This window comes from Amblyomma maculatum, chromosome 3 (assembly GCF_055883805.1).
Source record: "Amblyomma maculatum isolate TAMU_Amacu chromosome 3, ASM5588380v1, whole genome shotgun sequence".
NCBI classification, from domain to species: domain Eukaryota; kingdom Metazoa; phylum Arthropoda; class Arachnida; order Ixodida; family Ixodidae; genus Amblyomma; species Amblyomma maculatum.
In genome coordinates this window covers 134,989,089-135,016,942 of record NC_139346.1, presented here as the reverse complement: position 1 = coordinate 135,016,942, position 27,854 = coordinate 134,989,089, and the positions used below count along the sequence as shown (strand labels likewise).

The following is a 27,854-nucleotide window of genomic DNA, read 5'->3' as shown; positions in this document are numbered from 1 at the left end:
TGTATAGTCTATAGCATTAGGAATTCTATACTATTTGATGTAGTATTGCCGAAATCAGCAGCTCAATAGAATTGTTTGACTGCAATGAGTGAATGAGCAATCGTTATTAAAATGGAGCTGCACGAAGACATAGATGGGAAGTAGGGACAGCAAGATCACACTTGGACTTCAATACCTTCTTTAACTACCAAAAGGATAGCAGCTTGAAACGGGCCCGAGTGAAGTCTTTGATGGGTGTAGTCCAAGCACTGAATACAGTGAGTGACATGACCTTGAAAATATTTATACGGAATATATTTTGACGTTGTGCCAACCAGGGTGTGGTCGAAAATATCGATATTTAGAGTCATTGCCTGCTCAATTCACGACGAAAATAAATAAGCCTTTATTGCCATCTTGTTCATGCATCACGCCTGCATGCGATATTTTTCGGTGCTCCTCTCTTCCTTTCTTTCTCTAGCAGTGCAGAACAGCCCTTGGACGTGCAAGCCCGCGTTATCCTCTGCGCACCGACAAGTATTCGTTGTTACAGTCATCTCTTATAGACACACTATCCCGAAGCGTTATGCACCTAATACTTCTTTCCATAGCCATATCCGAGGCCGCCGTATCCAAGTGCACCGTATCCGAGGCCTCCATATCCAAGACCACCATATCCAAGGCCACCGTATCCAAGGCCTCCATATCCGAGTCCACCACCGAGACCACCGTATCCAGCTCCGCCGTATCCGAGGCCACCACCAAGTCCACCGTAGCCTCCTCCTCCCAGGCCGGAGTGGGCGACCAGGGCTCCTCCTCCGCTCAGCTTGTTCACCTGGTGGATAGTCTTGACCAAGAAAACTGGACCAGGCACAGCTTTGTAGAGGCCGGGACCGCCGCGCAGGAGAGCAACGCTACTTCCCACGCCAACGCCGCCGGCGCCGTAGCCAATGCCTCCACCATATCCAAGGCCGTATCCGCCGTATCCACCGTATGCCCCGATCTTGGGATAGCTCATAACCACGGCCAGGGCGGCGCAGAGTACGACGGCGGAGGTCTGCAGAAGTAGCATGATTAGAAATCTTAATTGACAGTTGGTAACATTTTTTTCAGAACACGATGTACGTTTCGGAGGCATGTATATGGTAAAACAATGCCTGTAAAAAGTGTTTATTTGCCATAGTGCGCGCTCCGGTTGTTATGAAATCATATCTAGTGTTGAAAGGGCTTTAGTAGAGCTTTTCGAAATTAAATGCCAGAAAGTTTCAGGTGGGAACTTCAAGCCCATTCTGAACATCAAGGATCAGAGGGCCAAGTCATTTAAACCGGTAGGCAGTAGCACCTAGAAGTATACAGCCAAGAAGCCACTTGCCTCGCCCGTGGACTGTGAATCCACACAAGTTGAACACGCTACACCCAATCTAACGATGCATGAAGTGTACGCTACCGACGAAACACAAAAGAAGAATATGCACGATCTCGTGCCTATTCGATGGCTTCACACAAGGGCGACTATGGGACACAGATGAAAATTTGACTTTGACGCCCTTCACACTTTTAACTACTATGCACTTGGCTGAAGTAACAACTGCCTTTCGTAGCGAGGTTTCCACTGTTCACAACTTACGTCCATTTACTGTGGTCGGAAGGCAATGCGACGCACATCCGTTGAATTTAGGAGGCGTTACCTCAGATAAGCCTCGAGTGTAGGGTATCACTGATAGACGCTGCATATGCTGTTTTGTTTCGCCATTGTGTGTTTTCGCGCTTAAGATAGCTGGAAAATGCTTCGTATAGCATCGACTCCGTTTGGCTAGAATTGAGGCTCACAGGTGACAAAATTGCGTGGGCATGTTTCCTCAGTGAGCTCTCTCATCTAGGACTGAGAGTGCACCCTGGCATCACGTCAACGCATTTGGTTTTGAAATTTTCAGTCACAAGTGCACGTGCAACCTTATAGGGCGCGTATACTGCCGTTTCTACTGTTACGTGATACGCTCCGCGGTAAGAGATGCATAAACAGTTTAGATGGTGATGGCTTAATGTCCTCCAGCTCAAGTAGCATTGTTCGTTTCTAAACAATGTACTCACAGCTGCATTATTGTACATAACATCGTACAGTAGCCGCTGGATACAAGCAGTCTCCACAAAGTATGAATAATCGGAAAGTAGTAGAATATTATGAAAATCTAGAATAATGGACCGATACTGCAAGTCTGTTGTTCCGATGGCCACTTATTTCTGTAAAATGATTGTTACTTTCGTAGAAGCGTATGTGCTTGGAGAGTTTAAAAGGAATGGCAATCCCTCTTTGGGGCGTGCTGAGGCAGAACTGTTTTCTAGCGCTCTGTTCCCTGGCGTTTATTTTTAGATGCTTATGATATCGCTTTGCGGAAGCTTCGTGAATACTTGACGTAAATGGATCATTATATCACTATAATTTATTCCATATTTACGCCGCTAAACAATGTCATTCAGTGCGATAGTTAAGGGGTATTGAATCATCGTTGCATACCTTAAAGTGGACGACCATAATATATGTTACAGAAACACTTAGTTGTAATTAAGGCCACTGATTAGCTCTAGTAATAAAGACTGTCAAGTAGCACTACTAACTTGGTGTATTCATCATCATCATCATCAGCCTGGTTATACCCACTGCAGGGCGAAGGCCTCTCCCATATTTCTCCACTTAACCCGGTTCTGTGCTAGCTGCATCCACTTGACCCCTGCGAACTTCTTAATCTCATCCGCCCACCTAACTTTCTGCCGCCCCCTGCTACGCTTTCCTTCCCTTAGAATCCAGTTTGTTACCCTCAGCGACCATCGGTTATCCTCTCTTCGCACTACTTGGTATATTACTTAGACATTATGATTAGCACTACTAATTATCTATAGTAATTAAGACAACTACTTAGACTAAACGCGTAGTGTCCATAGAATAATGATATTGCATCGAATGTAAAGGATACATAATCTTCCTTTAATTATTTGCAACCCCTGACGAGCGTCACATATGAGATCGCTATCCTGAGTACGATCCAAGCCCGTGTAAACGGCGGACCCTAACAGCAACTGTTTGTACCTTTTAGCAGTGCTTTATATATTAATAAGCAATGTCTATATGATCAGGAGCAGGGAAGATTCTACTTTGAGAAACCAAAGGAAGATAATGCTTTCACAGGCAATTCAAGCCCCCCTTATACAGAGTAACAATCCGATTTTGTGGGTGTCCTCACCAGAGTCTTCATTGTAGATGCTAGGCTGTAGAAGTCTGCAGCAAATGTGTGGAGCTACATGGCGAGCACTGTTGCTTATATACCGGCGGGTGGCGGCGCAGTGTTGGAGGTACGAGGAACACAGCTCACAGGTCACGTACAAACACGCGACGCGGCCGGCTACGTGAGTCGATGTGTTTCAGGCACCTTTCTTTCCCCGAAAAGACGCCCGATCTCCTGAGAGCGCTCTCCGATCTTTTTCCTGTGCGAAGGATGAAAGTAACACGCACCGCCTGTTGCAGTGTTGCTATTGCATTGAGACGGGAAGGACGTCCGCCGATAAGGAATGCGGACAAAGCTTACACAACGGCTAGGTTCACTCGCAGAGCATCTCGAAATATTGAGGTTTATTCAGGATGAGCAACACGAAATTTTCCAGCGCGTACAGGAGGCCTCTCTCCCTGGCGCACAGGTCCAACAGCCCGGTGCTGCTAGAAGACGCTCCTCGATCTCAGCGTCGTTTGCCGAGTTGCACCACACAGTTATATCGCCCGCACACAATGCGTGTTTGATTCCCGGGATTTCAAAGAGAAGGCCTGGTAGGTATTTCATAGCCACGTGAAATAAAAGGGTGCAGTAGTGGAGGGCTATGTGCCACCGCGCTATAAACGCTTTTGCCTCTTCTTACTTTAATGGTCCAAACTGCTTCCTAGAATATTTTCTCTGCGCCTCATTATGGCAGATAACAACCGGCATATTTCAAAAAAAGATTTCTAAGTTATCAATCGTCGGCGTTAGCACCACCCATTATTCGCGAGGTGATCGGTGGCTCATATTGACACTATGTATTCATTGTGTAAATTCTATGTTTTGCAAAGCATTGTACGCCTGCTCCTGCCTAAAGCCTGACACTCAGGCTGGCAGTATGTTCTTGAATAAAAAAAATAATACTGGTGGCTGTTGGCGTTACTTGGTAGAAGAGTCTGAGAACCCAGGTAGTAAAATACACGTGACAGATAATGAATATAGAATTTATTTATTTATTTATTTATTTATTTATTTATTTATTTACCCTCAGGGCCTGGGGGCATTGCAGTGGGGAGTGGGATACATACAAGTATATAAAAGTACAACAAAGTTACAGAAAAATTACAGTACACGTACACAAAAAACATGCGCAAAAAGAAAAAGGAAAACAAAACTTCAGAATGCAGTGGGGATAAGTAAAAACTATGTTCAGGAAGTAAAGGGCAAATAACATAGTAACAAGCATAGATATATTCAAAGAAAAACAATGGCTTTGCGAAATGCGTCGTTATTTGGTATACATGCGATATCATGGGGAAGGTGATTCCAACTGACACAAGTTCTAGGTATGAATGACTAATGGAAACATTTTGTGTGACTAGATGGAACCCCAACTTTATGGCGGTGATCAATGCGCACTGATACGTAAGATGGTCTTACTAGTAATCTTTCTTTCAGGTAGCTGTTGTGGTAAATTTTATGAAAAAGGGAAAGTTGAGATGCTATGATAAGTTATTTGTAAAATACAATGAATCATAAGTTGTTAGTTATCGACAAGTTCACACATAACACATTGAAGGCCGCCGTTTTTTTTTTCTTTTGAAGCCGTGAAGAAAGTGATGAGATATCAGTTTCTGAAACAAGGAAACCCCTTTTTTAAAGCCTGACAACTCGAACAAATCTGACGCTTTTCTCGCACGAAACCGAAACATAGCAGAAGAGAAGCGCTGGAAGAACGGTATAGATCGATTTAGATCATCAGTGAAACAGATCTTTCCCACTTTCTTGGGCGACTGATTAATGCAGTGTGGGAACTGAGTGAATTGAAATAAGAACCATTAAATTTAGAAGGAATTGTACTCCTGCGCTCAATTGGTGCCATGAGGCGGAAGGTGGTTTACCACATTGCAAGGTTAGCCATTTCACGTTTCAGTTATTTCATACTGTCAGAAATGCATTACAAAAATTATTGTTGTTTAATTTGTACAGAAGGATGTCCAAAAGCAAAACTATGAGGGGGACCTCCTAAAACAAAATGCTTAAAGCGTATACATAATATGGCAGAGATAGTGTCTTAAGATTTGCTAATATCCATGAACAACAAGAGCAACGTCGTGACATCGAGCATTAACAAACAAATAGTACAGAACTGATACGCGATTCAGTATCTGATACGCGATACGCGATTCAATGATACGCGATTCAATGATACGCGATTCAATGATAAGGCTGCATGCCGCCGGCTGCCAAAAAACAACAAATACAGTTTTGTAGGTTCCGCGGCATTACTCCACCATAAAGAAAACATCGCCTCAGTGTTCCAAAATAAACAGAGCAAATTATATAGAAACTTTACAAAGTTTAAACATCACGGATTCTTTAACGCGCGTAATAAGGCTTCAGACGAACAACATGTACGATTTCTGGGCGCGCGCGTCGCCGTTGCGATGCTGTCGTACCGTCGGGTATGACTTCATAGTCGAGTTGTCCCACGCGGGGAAGGATTTTGTATAGCCCAAAGTATCGACGCAATAGCTTTTTACTTAGTCCACGGCGGCGAATTGGAGTCCAAACCCACACGTGGTCTCCTGGATTGTACTCTGTGTGGCATCGTCGTAAGTTGTATCGTCGGGAGTCGGTGCGCTGTTGGTCTTTCATACGCAGCTGTGCGGATCGTCGGGCTTCCTCTGCATGCTGCAGGTAGGCGGCGGCGTCAAAAATGTCCTCGTTGGTTACGTGCGGCAGCATTACGTCGAGCGTCGTCGCGGGCTCCCTGCCGTACACAAGCTTAAACTGGGTAGCACTGGTCGTCTTCTGGACTGCCGTGTTATACGTGAAGATCACGTACGGCAAGATGGCGTCCCAGGCCTTGTGTTCAGCGTCGACGTGCATGGATATCATGTCCGCGATCGCTTTGTTCAGGCGCTCCGTAAGGCCATTGGTCTGGGGATGGTACGCAGTTGTTTGTCGATGGCTTTATAACTGTATTCCAGGATGGCTTGCGTCAACTCTGTCGTAAACGCCGTTCCCTTGTCCGTGATGAGCCCTTCTGGGGCACCGTGTCGCAAGAGTATTTGTTCAACAAAAACATTTGGCGACTTCTGCCACGGTACTACTGGGTAGTGCTTTTGCTGCGGCGTAACGAGTAAGGTAGTCAGTGGCCACGATGATCCACCTGTTACTCATAAACGAAGATGGAAAGGGGCCGAGGAGACCCTTCCCAATTTGTTGAAAGGGCAGGACTGAGGGCGGAATCAGGTTTAATAATCCTGCTGGTCTGATCTGCGGCGTATTGCGTCGTTGGCACTCACGACACGTCTTCACGTATTGGGCAACTTCGGCAGGCAGTCGAAGCCAGTAGTACTTCTCCTGGATTCGACGCAACGTGCGCGCAAACCCGAGATGACCTGCTCTGGGCTCATGGTGCAACGCGTGCAGAATTTCCTGCTTGAGGTTTTTAGGCACAACAAGAAGCTGCGCGGTCCTGTTGGGTGCAAAGTTCTTCACGAGGAGGCCATTGCTAAACGCGAACGATGATAAATGTCGCCTGACACGGGGGGGGGGGGGGGGGGGAAGCGGTCTTTCCTTCTAAGTAATCGGCTAGCGCTTTCAGCTCAGGATCTAATCGCAGGCCGATGCGTCTATAAGGGCAGTGGTGTAGGATGTGGCCGGCCTCACCGCAGTGGAAGCATAATATCCGGTTGTTCGCAGTCAGGCGTCGCATTTCCTGGGTCTTGGGGGTCGTTGGTAGGCTTGACGGGCGAGGACCAGGGGGCGGCTTTCCGGAACAGGAGGGTAGCGACGACGGCCAGTAAGGTCGCGTCGGGGTGCAGGACGACGTAATACACCAGCATAGTTCATGGCTGCTGCTTCTTGCACTGGAGCAGTCGGAGCCGTCACTTGAGAAGCACCCAATGCCTGATTGACTTCTTCACGAACGACGTCCTCGAGCGTCGACACCTTGGATTGTTGGGATAGCGGCCGCATCCGGCGACGTTCTCGCACGATCTCCCGGATGAGGTCCTGAAGGCTCTCTCCTCTCGCAGACGCGCTGTTGTAGGGGCTTGCATAGACCGGCTGGAGTGGTCGTTTGTAGTGGCGCATCCGGGTGTACATCGTTCTCTCGATGGTTGACGCTTCACAATAAAATTCCGCCACGATGTTTGGCGGATATTTGACCAGCCCTGCAAAAAGAGACTGTTTAAGCCTCGCATTAAAAATTTCACTTTCTCACCTTCGGTCATGTTAGGGTCGGCGCGGCGAAAGAGGCGCTTCTTTTCCTATACGTAGACCAGGACGGGCTCGTTTGGGAGTTGGTCTTGATTGGAGGAGTTCCTGAGCTCTTTCTTTTTGGACATAACTTGCAAAGGCCATCAAAAACTTTGCTTTGAATGTCTCCCAATCCTTTAAAGAAGTCTCGTGATTTTTGAACCAAACTCAGGCATGTCCTTGAAGAACAAAGTATACTTTGCTTGAGTTTCGCAGCGTCGTATTGCCGTTGAATTCCGCAACACGATCGAAAAGGTCCATCCAGTCTTCTGCATCTTCCCTGGGCAGTCCTTGGAAGGTGAGGGGCTCCCAGGGCTGCACGAAGACAACTAGTGCTGTTGACTGGGCCATTTCCAAAATTGGTGCCTTCCGGTGTCGAACGGAGTCAGGCAGCAGACTGCATTCGGATTGTAGGCCTCAGAGTCGGCGGCTGGCTCGGTGACCTGTAGGCCGGTCCCCCAGGGCGGCAGAAACAAGGCTGGGGTCTTCGCTTGAAGGATCAAAGGCCGCACCTCCACCAGGTGTCACGTGGTAGTGACAGGGTCATTGACACAAATGGAGAGTCGGGGATTGCACTGAAGCAACTCTTTATTGGGCTGACTTGCGCCCGCAAAAGAACCAAGCAACTTGGCGGTGGCGATAGCAACAAACCGGCTCGTCGATCGTCGAACTAAGAATGGCCGTCGCACTCGTCAACTCTCAATTTAAAGGCTGCTCAGACCAATAGAGATAACATCGCAAACTGCTTCTAGCACAACCTGGAACCTTGTTGAAACATACGCGAGTGATCAGAATCTTCGAGACGGGTCTGGGTGCATCTTGCGCGACAACGAAACAGATAAAGGTACGTCTTGTGACATCGAGCATTAACAAACAAAGAATACAGAACTGATACGCGATCCAGAATCAGAGTGATAAGGCCGCATGCCGGCGGCTGCCAAAAAACAACAAATACAGTTTTGTAGGTTTCAAGGCAATGCCAACAACTACCACGAATTGTTTTGAACAAATCGGAGATGCCCGAGCACCACACCTGGTACCTGGATATGGAATGACCCACGTTGCCTAACTGAAAGTAATCATGCACATGGAAGGTTGCCAATGGTATGGCCATGTGATTGGCTGCTATGAGGGAAAATGTATACCTGATATGTTGCTATCTGATAAAGAAGTATTAAATAATTGTACTCAGATCTAGCATAACGTTTTCCTGCCTATGCAAAGTAAATTGCTAGTACTTGCTCAATTGGTCATTGCAGGCTGACTATAATAAATTAAGCTAAACCAGCAGCACTGCATGAAAATTATTGCTTGGTACATTACAAGTAAGGCAATTGTTTATAGTGGAATGCAGCATGCAAAAAATTGTGAAAACGAAAAAGCTGGAACTTGAAATGGTATGGTTGTTGTAACCCAAACAGGTGTATCTCATTCATCAATGATCTTGAGAATATAATATGCATGCCCATGTACATGCACATGCAGAGGCGTGCGAATATCTTCAAGGTACACATCTCCCTCGGTTAGCTTTTGTTTGATTGAAGCACGCAGATTGAAGATAGTTTGATGCTGGCAGGGCAATATTCTTTTATTTCTGGCCGCCTTAATGCATGTGTGCCTGTAAGTGGTGTACTGCAGAAAAATGTTCTTTGATGTGTTCTCAAATAACATCCGATTTAGCATGCTTAGTAATCCATATTGTTTATTGCAGGATTGTTCTGAGCCTGAAACGTCATATCTTCAGGAACTCGTTCTATATGAACACCAAGCATCCACCTGAAGCTATTGGTTTGCCGAAATCAGGTTTCTCCTCCCAAAGGTCTTTCTTTTGTATGTGGGATGTATATTATTTTGCATGTACTTTTATCACCCCTACGCCATGAGATGCTGCATGTCCTTTCAGGCCCAGATACCTGTGGCAAAACGCTCCGAAAGAATAATGTGTGGCAAACGGCCTTCAATATATATTTTAACTCAATCATATAGAGCATGCAGACTTCAAATATGTGTTTTGATAAGTGTTGAGAAGCTGAGTTTGATCATATGGTGATATATGCTTTTTTATGTACAGATATCTTTTGTAAGACCCACGGGTCAATATCCGCAACGAACAGTTCCTGAATGGTTCTGCTTCCTGCGGGGTGTCCAGCTTACTGCCTGGGCCTTGCGCTTCCCCTGGCCCCTCAAGCTCATCACTTGATCCATTAACCCTTCACTGCCAACTACCATGCTCAACACAATCCACTGCCTTTTCCATCCATGATGGCCCCTGCCCTGGAATACACTCATGCCCAGCCTCCTATTCCTGGAACACCTCTTGCACTACAAGGTTGCAGTGCGTCAACCCTGCACTTCGTGCCCATCCCCTATGCGCACTACATGCGCACTACACCCATCACCTCTGCATGCACTACCTGGTCATGTGCTGCTTAGTGTCCTGTCCCCAATCCCACCTACTAGCCCCTTCAATCCTGACTCAGTACCCAATGCCTCCTTTTCCTGCACTGCATTTTGGCCTTCTCATGTACTTGTGGCATGTACATGTATTTGAGCTCTCAATAAAATGTTTCCGGAAAACGTTTTGTTTGCCTCATTTAACTGCATGGTTTTTATGGCTCCTTGGCAAATGACATGCAAGATGACATTGGGAAATGACTGCATAAGAAAACCGCATTTGTTAGACTGACAGTTATTCAAAGCAAATGACAGAAGTAGGTAAAGGGCAAGTGTGTAATATTTTTGCATGGCTAAAGGTGGCTTGCAGTGGCATTGCAAATGCCACGTGTAGCAATGAATACTCTTGCATGCCAATAAATGCCAATACGTGATACTAGCGGCACGGCCGGTTCATCGCCTATGTTGCCTGGGCCAAGACCGGTGAAATGTTGGTATATACGCCGGACCAATATATAAAAATTTAGCAATTTCTCAAAAAAACAGTGTTAAGCCAATGCTGGTACCAATTTTTCTCGACATTGGGCCGGTGTTGGTGCGATATTGATGTGCTGCCTGGAGATACATCATTAAATTAAAACGAATCATAACAGTGCGCTTCATCATCATCATCATCCGCCTGACTATACCCCCTGCAAGGCAAAGGCCTCTCCCATATTTCTCCAATTAACCCGGTTCTGTGCTAGTTGCATCCACTTGACCACTGTGAACTTCTTAACCTCATTCGCCCATCTAACTTTCTGGCGCCCCCTGCTACGCTTTCCTTCTCTTGGAATCCAGTTTGTTATCCTAAGCGACCATCGGTTATCCTCTCTTCGCACTACATGTCCTGCCCATGCCAATTTCTTCTTCTTGATTTCCATTAGAATGTCAGTAACGTGAGTTATTTCTGTGACCCAATCTGCATGTTTCCTATCTCTTAATGTTATACCCTAGTCAGACGGACACGCTAACCGCGGTTATGCTTAACTACGGTTTGCCGGAAGAACCGTGGTTACAGGAAACCGTCATTTCGCCGCTGCCACACGGGGATTAGGCCCACCGTTCGGTGATTTGACAGCGATCACGTGGTTTCCAAATAGACAACCAAATTGCCATTAATTTCTTACAATAAACGACTTAATAACACTACACGGTAATGTTTTTATCCACAAGGTATATGCACGTTGTGCAGCTACACGTGAATGCGCTATAGGGCCCTTTGTCCATGGCTTGCAGGCCAGCGTTGAGGTCGGCAGCAATCGCCGCATAAATGCGTGCGTTTCTCGTACAGGCCCGCAAAGCGTGGAGCCTCTCCTCCCACAGCCGTATTAAAATCATCGTTGCTTCAAGCGACCACAGAAGTCTCGTAGCTGCAGCCGGAGATGCCAGAGATGCAGGAGGCACAACGCACGTACCACTCAGAGACGCCGCCATCTTTACTCTGGTTCACGGTTTGAGCGATGAAACCGAGGTTGCCAAGCTCGGTTCGCGCCAACCGTAGTTAGCGGGCTAACCGCGTTCGGTTCCGCCGTGTGAACAACCGTAACCGCGGTTACCGATAACTACGGTTATCGTAACCGCGGTTAAGCATGCCCGTGTGACAAGGGTATTACCCCTACCATTTTTCGTTCCATGGCCATCTGCGTTGTCCTCAACTTAAGTAGAACCCTCTTGGTTAGCCTCCACGTTTCAGCCCCATAGGTGAGTACAGGTAAGATGCAACTGTTGTATACTTTCCTCTTGAGCGATACCGGTAAGCTGCGAGTCCTAATCTGCCAGTGCTTGCCAAATGCGCTCCATCCCAATCTTATTCTTCTTGTTATTTCCTTTTCATGGTCCGGATCTGCGGTTACTACCTGTCCTAAGTAGACATATTCGCCTACTACTTCCAGTGCTTCGCTACCTAACGTAAACTGCTGTTCCTTCCCGAGGCTGTTGAACATTACCTTAGTCTTCTGCATATTGATTTTCAAGCCTACCTTTTTACGTTTTCTGTCTAGGTCATCAATTATTATTTGCAGTTCATCCCCAGATTTACTTAGCAAGGCAATACCATCAGCAAATCGCAGATTCCTGAGGTATTCTCCATGTACTCTTATCCCTAACTGCCCCCATTCCAAGTCTCTGAATACTTCCTCTAAGCAAGCTGGGAATAGTACTGGGGAGATCGTGTCTCCTTGCCTAAAACCTTTCTTTATGGAAATTTTGTTACTTTCTTTATGCAGAACTGTGGTTGCTGTGCCGCCACTATATATATCTTCCAGCACTTTCACGTGCGGCTCGTCTGCCCCCTAATTTCGCAATGTCTGCATCACCGCCAAGGTTTCTACTGAGCCAAATGCTTTTTCGTAATCATTGAATGCTATGTATAAGGGCTGGTTATATTCCGAGCTTTTTGTTATCAGCTTGTTGTTGGTATGGCGTGCTTATAAAATTGCTAATAAAATATTTGCTAATACCAGTTTTGGTTAGTTGCAGGGCTAGGCTTCGATCCTTCTAAATAAAAAGCTGCACATTTTCCTGGCTATGAACAGATAAAGAAGAAAGAAATCCACCTGACAGTCAACAGCCTGCTCCCTTTATTTACCCGGTGCCAAGGAGATAATCCAGTTTCAATATTTCGTTATGTCGTGAGTGTAATGAAATACCTAAAGAATGCAACAGTCATTAAGGTATTGGTGGAGATATCTGAAACGTGCCATAGTCATCAATGGGACATCACATTAGTGTCGTAATGTGCCCGTGAAAAAAAGGATTCGGCAAGGACATATACATCACGTTCGGAAGAAAATGTGTAGCCATCGCCGCCACCTAGAATCCAGAAAAACGTCTAAAACAACAAGGACGTGATTATGTACGGACATTACTATGCAACCTTCTTATGTGCAGCCTAGGATGCATCATACCATTTCAGTTTCCATTTACGATACATTTGCTAGCTACGTAGGAGCTATTCATTGTAAGTGAAAGTGTTCACCGAGAAGCTATTGACAGAAATTATGGCTTCCTTTGCACAAAACCCACATGAACCAAAGACGTTTAACACTTTCTCAAACTAGGGAGCGGCACCACAGCAGTCTTCGGCACCTGTCCATGCTACGCGAGTCTTCTGCAGGCACCTCCATGCCCCTGGTGGAAGTAGCTAGGGCTATGCTCCATCACCCACAATACAGGCTACGATCAGCCGGCAACAACGTTCTGTGCTTCTGGGCATCCTGCACAATCGTACAGTGTGTCTGAAGACGCTATGAACACAAAAATTGATCGCCCTGTGCCGCTAACATCAGAGAGGCGGCGCTCCTTCAAACGAATTAAAAAAGGACAGGTCCGAATCACCGGTCATGAAATGACCTCGTTTCTCTTACGGAGCACTTAATACTGCTCTGAAAGAATGAGGTGTTTATCTCTTTCTTTTCTCTCTCTTCGGATAAGGTGACGTTCGTCGTTTGGTGGTACTGAAGAAGACTTTTAAGTGACAACGGTGGTATAAAGGACATTCTCTGTCATTTTGATCTGTTTCGGTATGCGCACAGGAAGCCAATCTCGGTCCGAAACACACAAATATACACTAAAAAACATGAAATGTCGCACCGAGAGAGAGAGAGAGAGAGAGAGAGTCATTACTGATCCCCTCTCCCCTCTTCCTGCCGCGACCGAGAGTACACAAGCGAGATCTGAGGTGATGTTGACATGAGGTACAAAATAACGTACGAACTCATGCATATCACTTTAAAACTCGAGTTGAAGTGGCGTAAGCCAACCTACCTACTTATTGTTACCGTATAAATTTGGACCCTTTAGGGCTTTTTAACGTTGCACTCACATCACACAGTATGCGTGCTCCTTACATTTCGTCTCAATTTAAACCCGCCTGTCACAGCCGGAACCAAACTAATGTCATAGAGCTCGGCGATCGACACCATAGCCATTGACCCACGGCTGGTCACGTAGCTTGGACATAAGATGCGACAACAGGGCGATTGTCATTTGCCGGAGGCAGCGCTTGGGTTGGCCACTAAGGTTTTGATTTTGAAAAGTACCAGTCTAAATGAACAATGCGAAGCATTCATTAGACAAAGCATGTTTTGAGGAGGGGCGGTAATTTTAATGTATTGTTAATCGCTTGTTTTACAGTAACGGTTATGATTGTGTATGGTTTGTAACATTAAGAATACAGACTACTTATTGAGGTAGCATTGCCGAAAGCAGTGGCTGAAGAGAGGTGTTTGACTTCAATCAGTGAGTGAGCAACCTATTAAAATAGAGCTAGCACGAAGACCTAGAACGGGATTAGGGACAGCAAGATCACTCTTGAACATCAATACCTTCACTTGCGAACTACCAATGAAATAGCAGCTTGAGTCTGGCCCGAGTGTCGTCTTTGATCGGTGTAGTCCGAGCGCTGAATGCATGACATGGTCTCGGAACTATTTTTGTGAAATATATTTTGACATTGTGTGTAACCAAGGTGGTGACCAAAAATATCGCTTATTAGTCATTGGCCGCTCAATTGAGGACGAAAATAAATAAGCCTTTATTGCCAACCTGGCCATGCATCACGCTTGCATGCGATATTTTTCGATGCTCCTTTCTTCCTTTCTTTTCCTGGCAGTGGAGGGGCAGCTTTTGGACGTGCAAGCCCGCGTTATCCTCTGCGCACCGACAAGTATTCGTTGGTACCGTCATCTCTTATAGAGACGAAGCGTTATGCACCTAATACTTCTTTCCATAGCCGTATCCAAGTCCACCATATCCGAGGCCTCCATATCCAAGACCACCATACCCAAGGCCACCGTATCCAAGGCCTCCATATCCGAGTCCACCACCGAGACCACCGTATCCAGCTCCGCCGTATCCGAGGCCACCACCAAGTCCACCGTAGCCTCCTCCTCCCAGGCCGGAATGAGCCACTAGGGCTCCTCCTCCGCTCAGCTTGTTCACCTGGTGGATGGTCCTGACCAGGAAAACTGGACCAGGCACAGCTTTGTAGAGGCCGGGACCGCCGCGCAGGAGAGCAACGCTACTTCCCACGCCAACGCCCCCGGCGCCATAGCCAACGCCTCCACCATATCCAAGGCCGTATCCGCCGTATCCACCGTATGCCCCGACCTTCGGATAGCTCATGACCACGGCCAGAGCGGCGCAGAAGACGACGGCGGTGGTCTGCAGAGGAGGCGTGATTTGAAAACAGAATTCACAGTTAGTTACAATTGCTCATAGATCGCAGTCTACGTTTCGGAGGCATGGTTAAGGTAGAACGATCATTATAGAAACAGAGTTATTGTCCAGTAGCACCTAGACGTATCCAACCAGGAAGCCACTTGGCTCGCCCGTGGACTGTGAATCTACACAAGTTAAACGCGCTACGCTCAATCTAAGGATGCCTGAAATGTACGCTACCGTCGAAACACGAAATGCGCGTTCCCTGTGCACGATCTCGTGCCTATTCGATGGCTTCACACAAGGGCGACTATGGGACACAAACGCAAATTTGTCTGGAACGATTTTCGCGCTCTTAACCACGCTGCACTTGGCTGAAGTTACAACTGTGTTTAGAAGCGAGATTTGCGCTCTTCACAGCTTGCGTCTATTCACAGTAGTCGGAAAGAAACGCGACGCACATCAGTTGAACTTAGGAGGCGCTACCACAGACAAGCCTCGAGTGTGAAATAATACTGACATATGCTGCATATGTTACTTTGTTTCGCCATTGTCTTTTCGCGCTTAAGATAGCTGGGAAACGCTAGAGATAGCATCAAATCCCTTTCGCTGGAAATGAGGCTCAAAGCTGAAAAAAGAGGGTGATTATGTTCCCTCAGTGGGCTCTCCTCTTCGTGGACTGAGAATGCACCCAAGAATGGCGTCAACGCGTTTGGTTTTGGAATTTTTCAATCACAAGTACGTGGGCGACCTTATAGGGTGCGTATAGTGCCGTTTCTACCTTCACACGATGCACTTCGCGGTAAGAGATGCATAAATAGTTCAGACGGATAAGGCTTTATGCTTTCAAGCTGAAGTGTCATTGTTGGTTCCGCATTTGTCGACTGTTCGATGTTATATTTGCGAAGCCAGATAGTTCAAGATAGCTTGCAAAAGGGACAAAGAGGTGCAGCGACAAGATGGTATAGGACACCGCTCGACTGCCTTCAACGTTGCCTTCGCGCCTCTCGAATCTAACGCGGACTCTCGCTACGCGGATTCTGGGAAGCCTTTAGTAACGAACCTCAACTTTGACACGCAATTTTATCATAAGGGAAGCGGCGTATAGCAACATAATCGATATCATATTTATTTGTCGTGACCACCGGAGAATTTTCCGGAAGATGTCAAGATTTTCGCAAAAGATTATGTACGAGGATAATATACATGATATGTCAAAGGCAAAAGTGAACGTGGCGATTACTGAAATATGAAGGGTAATCTTACAGTGAAGCAAGCTCCTTATAAAACAGAGTCGATCAACTGCTTAGCATATCACTAACACATATGAATGACTTCGTCGAGCTGTGGAGGTGTAAATATGTGCACAGTATTCAGCAAAATGTTTCTTGAGACATTTTCATGCCAGAACTTCACTAATTATCCTGAGATCGCACGTATGGCTTTTGTGAAACGCCTCATTTAGAATTTATTCACCGTGGGCACTTTGAATATTTGCTATTTTTGAATGTTAATCCGCTTAATGTTCTGTTCCTGCTGGCGCAAAATTTCTAAACAATATACTCACTTGCAGCTGCATTATAGTACATAACATTGTACAATTGCCACTGGATGCAGTCTTCGTAAAGTATAAATAATCCGAAAGATAGTAGAATATTATGAAAATCTAGAATATTAGACCTATACTATTAGTCTGTTGTTCCGATCGCATCCTATTTCTGTGAAATGATTGTTACTCTCGTAGAAGCGTATGTGCTTGGAGAGTTTAAGCGGAATGTCAATCAGTCTATAGGGCGTGCTGAGGCATAACTGTTTTCTAGCACTTTGATATCGCTTGCGAAAGCTTCGTAAATAGTTGACGTAAACTGAGCATAATAATATTGTATATAATTTTATATTTGCACCGCTGAGAAATTTTATTCAGTGTGATGGTTAAGAGGTATTGAATCACTTTTTTATAACTTAAATTAAATGACCCTAAAATATATTGCAGAAACACTTAGTTGTAATTAAGGCCACTGAGTAGAGCTAGTATTGTAGACTGTCAAGTAGCACTGTACTAACTTGGTGTAAATACTTAGACATTATACTTAGCACTACTAATTAGTTGTAATAATTAAGACCACTTCTTCGAAGCAACACGTAGTGTCCATAGAGTAATGATATTACATCGACTGTAAACGATACGTAATCATTCTTTAATTATTTGCAACCCGTGACGAGCGCCGCATATTAGATCATTATCCTGAGAACGATGCAGGCCTGTATAAATGGCGGACCCTAACCTCAGCTGTCGGTACCCTTTAACATGTGCATTTTATATTAATAACCAACGTCTAAATGATCAGGAGCGGGAAGAGATTACTTTAAAAACAAACAAAGGAAGATAAGGTCATTCTGTAAAACATGTCTTCAGTTCTCTACGTATTGACGAACACTTTCACAGGTCCTGTTTGCCTAGGCAATTTCAGCCCCCTTTACACAGTGGAATAATCCGATTTTGTGGGTGTCCTCACCAGAGCCTTCATTGTAGACGCTAGGCTGTAGAAGTCAGCAGCAAACGTGCCCTTACAAAAATGGATATTGAATTTCTGTTACCCACGTAATGTGTTTTTGATGAGTCATCAACCACTCAAAGGAGATTCAAGATTAGATGTGTTTTAACATCATATCCGCGGCAGACTTTCCTTTGAGATCACACATGAAGTTTTGTGCTTGGAAAACGCAACAGTATTTTTGGGTAGGATCTAATGTGGAAATACATTGACTTTCTCAAATGAGGAAATGTATACATCACTAAGTGAATATATATTATTTCTTTGTTAACTGCACACTTTCAAAGCCCTATGTTTTCATTTCTGATTAGCATATGTAGGATGTTGCCTAAGAAACAATTTTTATGTGTTTTAACATGAGATCCGCAACAGACTTTCATTTGAGATTACGCAAGAAGTTTCGTACTTGGAAAACACAACAGTATTTTTGTATAGGAGCTAATGTGGAAATGCATTGACTTTCTCAAATGAGGGAAATTATACATCACTAAGCGAATGTATATTCTTTACTATGTTTTCATTTTTGTTTAGCATGCACTGTAAAAACAAAAACAACTTTTTGGACATTTGTTTCATTCAAAACACGCTTACACCCGGCGTCTTGGGTGTTTGTGCCATTGCAAATCACTTCTTGCCAAGCGAATGGGTGCTGTGGTTGGACAATATGCTTGAGGGTGTTACGGGCAAGGATATTGTTGTGTACGCGAACCGACGCACTGCCACACCGCCTCCAAGCAAACGGACCCAAGGTCGCTCCATTTCCAATGCCTCCTCGCACCTGCGAGCAGGCCGTTTTGGAGAGGCCTGCGCCGACGACGACGCGCGGACGTAACCCGAGCCGTTCGTTGACTCGGAACTGGACCGACCTGGGAGCATGTGCGCGACCAGGGCACGAGAAGCAATGCCTTCTTTATAATGCATGATATTTTGCGTGTTTCTTAAGCTTTCGAGCTCCTTCTTGCTCTGCGTATAGATTAGCCGAGCCCTCAGTCATCGCATCGCTTCCCGAAATGTTTAGATACAAATAAGATTTAGTTACCAGTAAAATAGTGTTGGCGCTGCTGCGCTTGCCGGTATTGAAGCTTGGTCGCACTTTTTTTCCTTAAAGGTTCGTGCTACAGCTCCGTGTTCAGCTAAAATTACGCCCAAGGTAGCAACCACCGAAGAGCCAGCGCTGATAAATTTGCCAGCGATGCCAAACTCGACATGTTAAAATGACTCCAGTGGACAAAATAGTGCGCATAGGTATCCAGAACATTAGATGCAAGTTCTAATGGTCAAGAAGTTGTAATTGTTAGAGCAGCCGCAATGGCCTGTACACTTCGAAACATGCTTCGAAACATTAAGTCCCAATCTTATGAATGCAGTCCAGACATAAGAAGCAAATACGGTACCAACGTTACCAGTTCCCGAGTGGCCGAGTTGTTAGCGTAGAAAGCTACGGAGTAAGAGGTACCATGTTCGAATCGCGCCAGGGTGCAGTTTTTTTTTTTCGCTTAGTTTTTATTTTTTTTTTATTTTTTAGCTTTTTTTAATGTAGTTGAGGTGCTTCGCTATGTTTTAGCTTTTACTTTTTATCCAAAAGTGAAAGCCATGAGGCGCTCATTGGTCAACACACAAGAAATGCACACATTAGGTACCAACCAGAAACACGGTGGCCAACTTTCTTGTGAAACTCATTAAATATGCATCAAGAAAATGTATAGAAATGTTAATGTGCATGATGAGAAATGCAATTAACATTTAATCAGAAACTCATTAAGCTTTTTTGTAAGGGTGTGGAGCCACAAGGCGAGCATTGTTGCTTATATACCGACCGGAGGTGGCGCAGTGTTGGAGGTACGAGGAACAGAGCTGACAGGTCACGTACGCGGCCGACTACGTGAGTCGATATGTGTTTCGGACATCTTTCTTTTTCCGAAAAGGTGCCCGATCTCCGCAGAGCGGTCTCCGATCTTTTTCCTGTGAGAAGGATGAAAGTGACGCTCACTGCTTGTTGCAGTGTTGCGACTTGCACTTAGGCGGAAGGATGTCCACCGATCAGGAATGCGGACATTGATTACTCAACGGCTATATACGTTCCCTCGCAGAGCATCTTGAGATATTCTTGAGAGTGATAGCGGCGCCCGTAGCGCCACGTCGAGGTTTAACAGCCGCGTAAAGGAAAAAGGAATTGATAGTCGACCTATTCGTGTAGACGAGACGCAACCATGAAGCTCCAATAACTAAAAAATAGAGAGCACAAAGCGCATCGCAAGAAAAGAGTACCACGTTTCAGAGCGTCGCATAGGTGGTAGGAACACTCGTCTCTCAAGGAATAATATATTCCGCTAGGTGTGTTCTTGGCTAGCATTCCTGCCATCAGCAATTTCACAGTTGAAAACGCCAAGGAACGGCACGCGACAGGAGCGATGGTGTGCCGTCCCTTTTCACATTTGCCAGAGAAAGTGTGACAGATACGCGCCTTTACTTCCTGTAAACCAATAATAAAAATTAGCAGTGGCTTACCTTGGTTAAGCCTGGCAATTCCGAAAGCAATAGCTATGGCTACGCCTAGGTTCAGCTGGTAGTGTTGCTTGTGGTTATGCTTATGGTTATGCAGTGATTCACTCTGGCCACGGCATATATATGGTTCAACTATCGTTTATTGCGGGGTGCTACCTGGTTATTCTATGTATAGCTAGTAGCGAGGCAAGGAGTGCGGTGGCTGCAACCATGTACTTGGTTGTGGGTGAGGTTAAGGCAGAATGTACAACTGCAGCTCCGGCACCGGCTGCAACGGCATTCTTTACGCCAGCAGAAATGAAAGCATCCCTGGAGACTGCGTTGGTTCCACCTGCCGCTAGGCCACCTCCTATAATATCCAACGTTGCACTTCCGGCGGTAGCTGCGGCTGCACCCCCATAATTCTTCTTAGCTTTAGGAGCATGTGGCACAACTGCAGCTCCGCGGTTGGTAGCTACCGCCTCGCCAGCCGACGGCGCGAGTCGGGGTCCCTGTTTTTGCGGCAGATAGGATGACGTCACTCCGGCTGTAGAGCTCCCTCATGGAGGGAGCGGGAGTTAGGCCGCGGTTGGTAGTTACTGCCACGCGAGTTGACGGCGCGAGTTGGGGCCCCTGTTTTGCGCAGCTGTGTTTGGCGGCGTGCGAAAGGTCACGATAACGGTCAATGGTAGCTACCGCCTCGCTACGCGAAGGGCTGAAAAGTGATAATATTGCTTTCGCAATAAATTATATGTAGCACTGTAAGGAATGGCGACGAGAGGCAAACGATGGGAGGCAAATGATAGGACAGGAAGGGTTTGCTTTCGTCATTCTCCTTTTTACAGACCCTGTAATGTTTTTTCTCTGTTACGGTTCGTTGGGTCTGCATGGCGTAGCTGTGGCCATCACCCAGTATTCAGATGAAAGACAATCGCTTATATCTCTCTGAAATGGTTGATTTTCTCCTGTCTCTTTTGTGCTAAGATGACATGCTCCGTCTTAAGCATGACATCCTTGTCGCTAATGGCAGCATGGATACGCAAGACATCTATGTATCTACTTACATGGTGCATTTCATTATGTGGCCCATGTCACCGTATATGCTAGCCTTTTGTGGAATCAAAACCTACTCGTATATCAACGCCTTCATCTCGTCATGTAACGCTATCTTCTTATTTGGTTCTGAACACTCCCCCTTCTACACCATGGGAAACTTCGGCCCTCTTCAAGGCTCTCTCCTTACTACTATCCTGTATAACTTGGCTATATCACATATACTTCAATCCCTATTCATAAATGTTACCTCTCTAATTGAATGCAAGTACACGATCCCCTACCATATTCATCACATCCCGCTTTTACCTAAAGATAAGCTACTTCCTCACCTCCTCATCCCTCCCTCCCAATGGCGTAAAAAACTGGCGGAAGCCCCCTTTGAAGACGACATTCCGGTGCCAAGGACTTGCTGTATGCCGATGCAGCGGAATATTCCTCCGGCGCTTCCTATGCCCTTTCTGCCGTTGACTCGAATGGCCGCCTTAAAATATCTGCACCGCATACGCCGCCTATTCAAAGGAGGCCTTAGTGATTCTAAATCAGCCATCCATTATTTCGGGGTGGGTCGCATATCCCGTCCAGCCCTGTCTCTCTTCTTAAAACACCTTTTACCAACTGTATCACTCTTCTTAGGGTAACAAACTGGATCCCAATGGAAGGAAAGCATAGAAGGGGGCGGCAGAAAGTTAGATGGGCGGATGAGGTTAAGAAGTTCGCAGGGGTCACGTGGATGCAGGTAGCACAGAACTGGGTTAATTAGAGAAATATGGGAGATGCCCTCGCCCTGCAGTGGGTATAGTCAAGCTTATGATGATGATGATCACTATTTTTTAGGCCCCCGCACATGGAGATCAAAATGGCAGCGAGAAGACTCACACCTGCACCTGCGGTTTCACTGTCTGGCCGCATGAAATGGAGTCGGCATTCGGCCACGTGACCCCGCTTACTGCGCGGTACCGCTTCCTCTCCTTTTATGACATTTGTTACCATACCGTCTCGGTCGCCTTCTGTATCCCACGGTACACCGCAAAACCTCTCGTTATCGCGAGATTATCTGGCGCCAGATTCAGGCTCGCACATTTTCCACTCCTGCCTTCCTCCGCCTCATCTACACAACTATCTATCCCTCCTCAGCTTGTCATTTCTTCCTAATCAGAGCCAACCTTGACCACATCATGTGGGGCTGTGCTCGGCACTATTTACAAAACAAATCAATATTCATTCAAAGGAGCAGTGGGAAGTCTGACGGTCCTCCGCAGCCTAGAGCCTGATCTTCAGGACCAGATCCTGGATTCGTCTCAGAAGGTAGCGGATGCCTGTCCAACGTAAAACCTCCCTCACGAGGCCCAGACAAAAACAAGCGTGACGAAAGCGAAGCTTTCACGTGAAACGCTTTGGATTCATCTGCTAAACAAAACGTCACTCAAAAAAGGAACCTCTTTGCTCGTGCTCGAAAGAGCAAGAGAAGTCTTGCTGACGCATTTGATGTCCCTTGAAATAAAATTTGCTTCTACCACTTCACTCGTCAACTTTTCTTTGTGCCGATATAAACTTCTAACTTGTTCGAATAGGGGAGTACACTTCTGCAATACGTATACAGCACGTCCTCGGCCCCGGAAAGTCATCTTTGAAGGAGGTCTACCGCCAGTTTATCACGCCGTTGTGGGCGGTGAGGAGGGTACATATCCTTATAAACTTCTAACTTGTTCGAATAGGGGAGTACACTTCTGCAATACGTATACAGCACGTCCTCGGCCCCGGAAAGTCATCTTTGAAGGAGGTCTACCGCCAGTTTATCACGCCGTTGTGGGCGGTGAGGAGGGTACATATCCTTAGATAAAAACGAAATGTGTAGGCGTTTATGAATATGCTAGGGGGATAGTGCGCTTGAATTCGATTCGCAAAGTGAAGATTATGAGTAGGGATTGAAGTACCTATATGTAATATAGCCAAGTGAAAGAGGAAAGTATAGACTGAGCCTTGAGAGCGCACAAGCATCCAAGGATGGAGGAGGGGGATTGCTCAGACTCTTACACCGTGCTCATAGCCAAATAAGAGGGTAGAGGTAAAAGGCGAGAGGAAGCTGCTGATACAGGAGTAGGTTTGGATGTCACAAGAGGCCAGCATATACGGTGACATACGCCATGTTATGAAATGCGTCATGAAGGTCGATACCTAGCTAGTATGTCTTGTGAATCCATGCTGCCATTAGCGACAATGATGCCATTCTTAAGACGGAGCATGTCATCTTGGCATTAAGATACTAGAAAACACCAACCATTTCAGGGAGATATATAAGCGATTGTCCGCCATCTGAATACTGGGTGATGGCGAAAGAGACGCATTGTAGACCCAACGAGGTGTAACAGAGAAAAACAAATTAGAGGTCTCTAAAGAGGAGAATGGTGAAAGCCAACCCTTCCTCTCCTATCATTTGCCTCCCATAATTGGTCTCGTGCCATTGTTGATTGCAGTGCTACGTATAATTATAACTGGTTTACAGGAAATAAAGGTGCAGTATCTGTCAAACTCTCCGGCAAGTGTGCGGGTGGACGGTACACGATCGCTCATGTCGCGTGGCGTTCCTAGGCGTTTTCAAGTGTGAAATTACAGATGGCAGGAACGCTAGATAAGAACACATCTCGCGGAATATATTATTCCTTGAGACACGATCGTGTTGCTCCTACCACCTATGAGACGCTCTGAAACGCGGTACTCCTTTCCTGCGATGCGCCTTATACTCTTTTTTTTTTTTCGTTATGGGCGCTTTATGATTGTGCCTAGTCTCCACGAATAGGTCGACTAGCAATTCTTTTTTCATTGCCTGTTGCATGCCAGGAAATGTTTTCTAGCTACATCGTACCTGTTCGTGGCTATTAAACCTGTGCTACGGGCGCCGCATTCAATCTCAAGAATATTTCAAGATGCTGTGCGAGTGAACGTAGCAGTTGTGTAAGCAATGTCCGCTTTCCTTATCGGTGGACACCCTTCGCGTCTCGATACAAGTCGCAACACTGCAACGTGCGGTGGGCGTCACTTTCATCCTTCGCACAGGAAAAAGATCGGAAACCACTTTGTGGAGATCGGGCGCCTTTTCGGGGAAAGAAAGGTGCCCGAAACCCATCGACTCACGTAGCCGGCCGCGCCGTGTGTTCGTACGTGACCTGTCCGCTCTGTTCCGCGTACCTCTAACACTGCGCCACCACCGACCGGTATATAAGCAACAGTGCTTGCCATGTAGCTCCACACATTTGCTGCAGACTTCTACACCCTAGCATCTACAATGAAGGCTCTGGTGAGGACACCCACAAAATCGGATTATTCCACTGTGTAAAGGGGGCTCAAATTGCCTATGCAAACCGGACATGGGAAAGTGTTCATCAAAACGTAGAGAACTGAAGACTTGTTTCACAGAATGACCTTATCTTCCTTTGTTTTCTCAAAGTATTCTCTTCCCGCTCCTGATCATTTAGAAGTTGTTTATTATTATATAAAGCACTTGCTAAAAGGTACCGGTACCGACAGCTGCTGTTAGGGTCCGCCGTTTATACGGGCTTGCATCGTTCTCAGGATAGTGATCTCATACGTGACGCTCGTCAGTGGTTACAAATAATTAAAGGGCGATTACGTATCATTTGCAGCCGATTCAATATCATTACTCTATGGACACTACGAATTGCTTCTAAGCTGTTGTCTTAATTACTAAAGCTAATTAGTAGTGCTAAGTGGAATGTCTAAGTATCAGACCAAGTTAGTAGTGCTACTTGACAGTCATTATTGCTAGCGCAAATCAGTGGCCTTAATTGCAAAGAAATGTATCTGTAATATAATTTATGGTCGTCCATTTTAAGGTATGAAACAGTGATTCAATACCCCTTAACTATCACACTGAATAAAATTGCTCAGAGGTGCAAATATGCAATTATTATAGTGATATTGTGATCTATTGACGCCAAGTATTTACGCGAATTACTCTAAGCGATATCAAAAGCATCTAAAAATTGACGGCAGGGTAACAGAGCGCTAGAATAGAGTTATACCTCAGCACGCCCGAAAGAGGGATAGCCATTCCGTTCAAACTCTGTTCGCACATATGCTTCAACGAGAGTAACAATAATTTCACAGAAATAAGGTGCCATCAGAACAACAGACACGCAGTATCGGTCATTTATTCTAGACTTTCATTATATTCTATATTTCGGATTTTTCATACTTTATTGAGACTGCTTGTATCCAGTGGCTATTGTACGATGTTATGTACTATATTGCAGCTGCAAGTGAGTATATTGTTTAGAAATTTTGTGTCAGCAGAAACACAACGTAAACAGGAATAATATTCAAAAATATAAATAAACAAAGAGCATATGGTGAATAAACTCGAAATGAGGCATTCTCCAAAAGCCATAGGTATGATCACTGGATAATTAGTGAAGTTCTGGCATGAAAAGGTCTAAAAAAAACATTTTGCTGAATACTGTGCACAATTTTACATCTCCCTAGCTCGACCGAGTCTCTGAAATGCGTTATAGACGTGCTAAATAGCTTCCCGACTCTGTTTTACAATGAGTTTGCTTCCCTGTAAGATTACCCTTCATATTTCAGTAATCGCCAAGTTCTCTTTTGCCTTTGACATGAGGGGTATCTTATCCTCGTAAATTACCCTTTGCGAAAATCTTGACATATCCGAGACAGAGTCCGGTGGTGATGATGATGAAATGTGATATCGATTATGTTGCTATACGGCGCTTCCCTTATGACAAAATTGGCGGTAAAAGTTAAGGATCGTTGCTAAATGCTTCCCAGAATCCGCGTAGCAATGGTCCGCGTTAGATTCGAGAGGCACAAAGGTAGCGTTGAAAGCAGTCGTGCGGTGTCCTATATCATCTTATCGCTGAAGCTCCCCGTTTTTGCGAGCTATTTTTACCTGTCTGGCTTGGCAAATATAACCCCGAACAGTCAACGAATGCGGAACCAACATATGTACTTAATTTGGAAGACATTAAGCCCTAAGCGTCTAAACTGTTTATGCATCTCATACCGTGAAGCGCATCACGTGATGGTAGAAACGGCACGGTACGCACCCTATAAGGTCGCACACATACTTGTGACTCAAAAATTCCAAAACCAAACGAGTTTACATCATTTTAGGGTGCACTCTAAGCCCACGATGAGGAGAGCCTATTGAGAGAACATGCTCCCGCCCTTGTTTCACCTGTGAGCCTCATTTACAGCCAAACAGATGTGATGTTATCCGAAGCGTTTCCCAGCTAGCTCAAGCGCGAAAAGAGGCACTGGCGAAACTAAGTAGCATATGCAGCGTATGTCAGTGTTATCTCACAATCGAGGCTTATCTCTGGTAACGCTTCCTACGTTGAACAGATGTGCGTCGCGTTTCCTTTCGGCCACTGTGAATAGACGCAAGCTGTGAACAGTGCAAATCTCACTTTTAAACACAGCTGTAACTTCAGCCAAGTGCAGCGTGGTTAATAGAGTGAAAGGCGTCCCGGTCAAATTTGCGTTTGTGTCCCATAGTCGCCCTTGTGTGAACCCATCAAATAGGCACGAGATCATGCACAGGGAGCGCACTTTTCATATTTTGCCGGTAGCGTACATTTCACGCATTCTTCGATTGGGCGTAGCGCGCTTACCTTGTGTGGATTCACAGTCCACGGACGAGCCAAGTGGCTTCTTGGCTGGATACGTCTAGGTGCTACTAGGAAAAATAACTATGGTTCTTTAATCATCGTTCTACCACATACATACCTCTGAAACGTAGAACGTGGTGTATGAGCAAATGTTACCAACTGTCAATTAAGGTTTCTCATCACGCTTCCTCTGCAGACCGCCGCCGTCGTCCTCTTCGCCACCCTGGCCGTGGTTATGAGCTATCCCAAGGTAGGGGCATACGGTGGATACGGCGGATACGGCCTTGGATATGGTGGAGGCATTGGCTACGGCGCCGGGGGCGTTGGCGTGGGGAGTAGCGTTGCTCTCCTGCGCGGCGGTCCCGGCCTCTACAAAGCTGTGCCTGGTCCAGCTTTCCTGGTCAGGACCATCCACCAGGTGAACAAGCTGAGCGGAGGAGGAGCCCTGGTCGCCCACTCCGGCCTGGGAGGAGGAGGCTACGGTGGAGTTGGTGGTGGCCTCGGATACGGCGGAGCTGGATACGGTGGTCTCGGTGGTGGACTTGGATATGGAGGCCTTGGATATGGAGGCCTTGGATACGGTGGCCTTGGATATGGTGGTCTTGGATATGGAGGCCTCGGATACGGTGGACTTGGATACAGCGGCCTCGGATATGGCTATGGAAAGAAGTATTAGTAACAGAACTCTGCGCAAGTGTGTCTGCAAGAGATGAATACTTGTCGGTGCGCAGAGGATAACGCGGGCTTGCACGTCCAAGAGCTGCCCTCCACTGCCAGGGAAAGAAAAAAAGAGAGGAGCATCGAAAAATATAGCATGAAAGTGTTATGCATGGCCAAGATGGCAATAAAGCCCTATTTATTTTCGTCCTGAATTGAGCAACCAATGACTCTAAAAAGCGATATCTCCGGTCACCACCCTGGTTACCACAACGTTAAAATATGTTACATAAAAATATTTTCGAGGCCATGTCACGCCTTCAGCGCTTGAACTACACCTATCAAAGACGGCACTCGGGTCCGACACA

General features: G+C 45.9%; 3 protein-coding genes across 3 annotated transcripts; 1 reads left to right on the top strand and 2 right to left on the bottom strand.

The window, feature by feature from the left end:
- Window positions 1–303: 303 nt before the first annotated feature.
- LOC146196129 (uncharacterized) lies at window positions 304–3,408 on the bottom strand. The gene is made up of 2 exons (XM_084596330.1): window positions 3,219–3,408; window positions 304–1,036 (listed from the first exon to the last, which is right to left on the bottom strand). Exons 1-2 carry the CDS (start codon window positions 3,228–3,230, stop codon window positions 572–574), a joined length of 477 nt encoding a protein of 158 aa, XP_084452456.1. The 5' UTR covers window positions 3,231–3,408; the 3' UTR covers window positions 304–571.
- Window positions 3,409–14,642: 11,234 nt separating this feature from the next.
- Window positions 14,643–16,668, bottom strand: LOC146196128 (uncharacterized). Its single transcript, XM_084596922.1, has 2 exons — window positions 16,657–16,668; window positions 14,643–15,092 (listed from the first exon to the last, which is right to left on the bottom strand). Exons 1-2 carry the CDS (start codon window positions 16,666–16,668, stop codon window positions 14,643–14,645), a joined length of 462 nt encoding a protein of 153 aa, XP_084453048.1.
- A 10,369-nt stretch (window positions 16,669–27,037) lies between these two features.
- LOC146196127 (uncharacterized) lies at window positions 27,038–27,622 on the top strand. The gene has a single exon (XM_084596329.1). It carries the CDS (start codon window positions 27,065–27,067, stop codon window positions 27,503–27,505), a length of 441 nt encoding a protein of 146 aa, XP_084452455.1. The 5' UTR covers window positions 27,038–27,064; the 3' UTR covers window positions 27,506–27,622.
- Window positions 27,623–27,854: the final 232 nt, after the last annotated feature.

Bases quoted from the DNA above. Each gene is read 5' to 3' on its own strand.
- LOC146196127 (XM_084596329.1), top strand. From the start codon at position 27,065: ATGAGCTATCCCAAGGTAGGGGCATACGGTGGATACGGCGGATACGGC.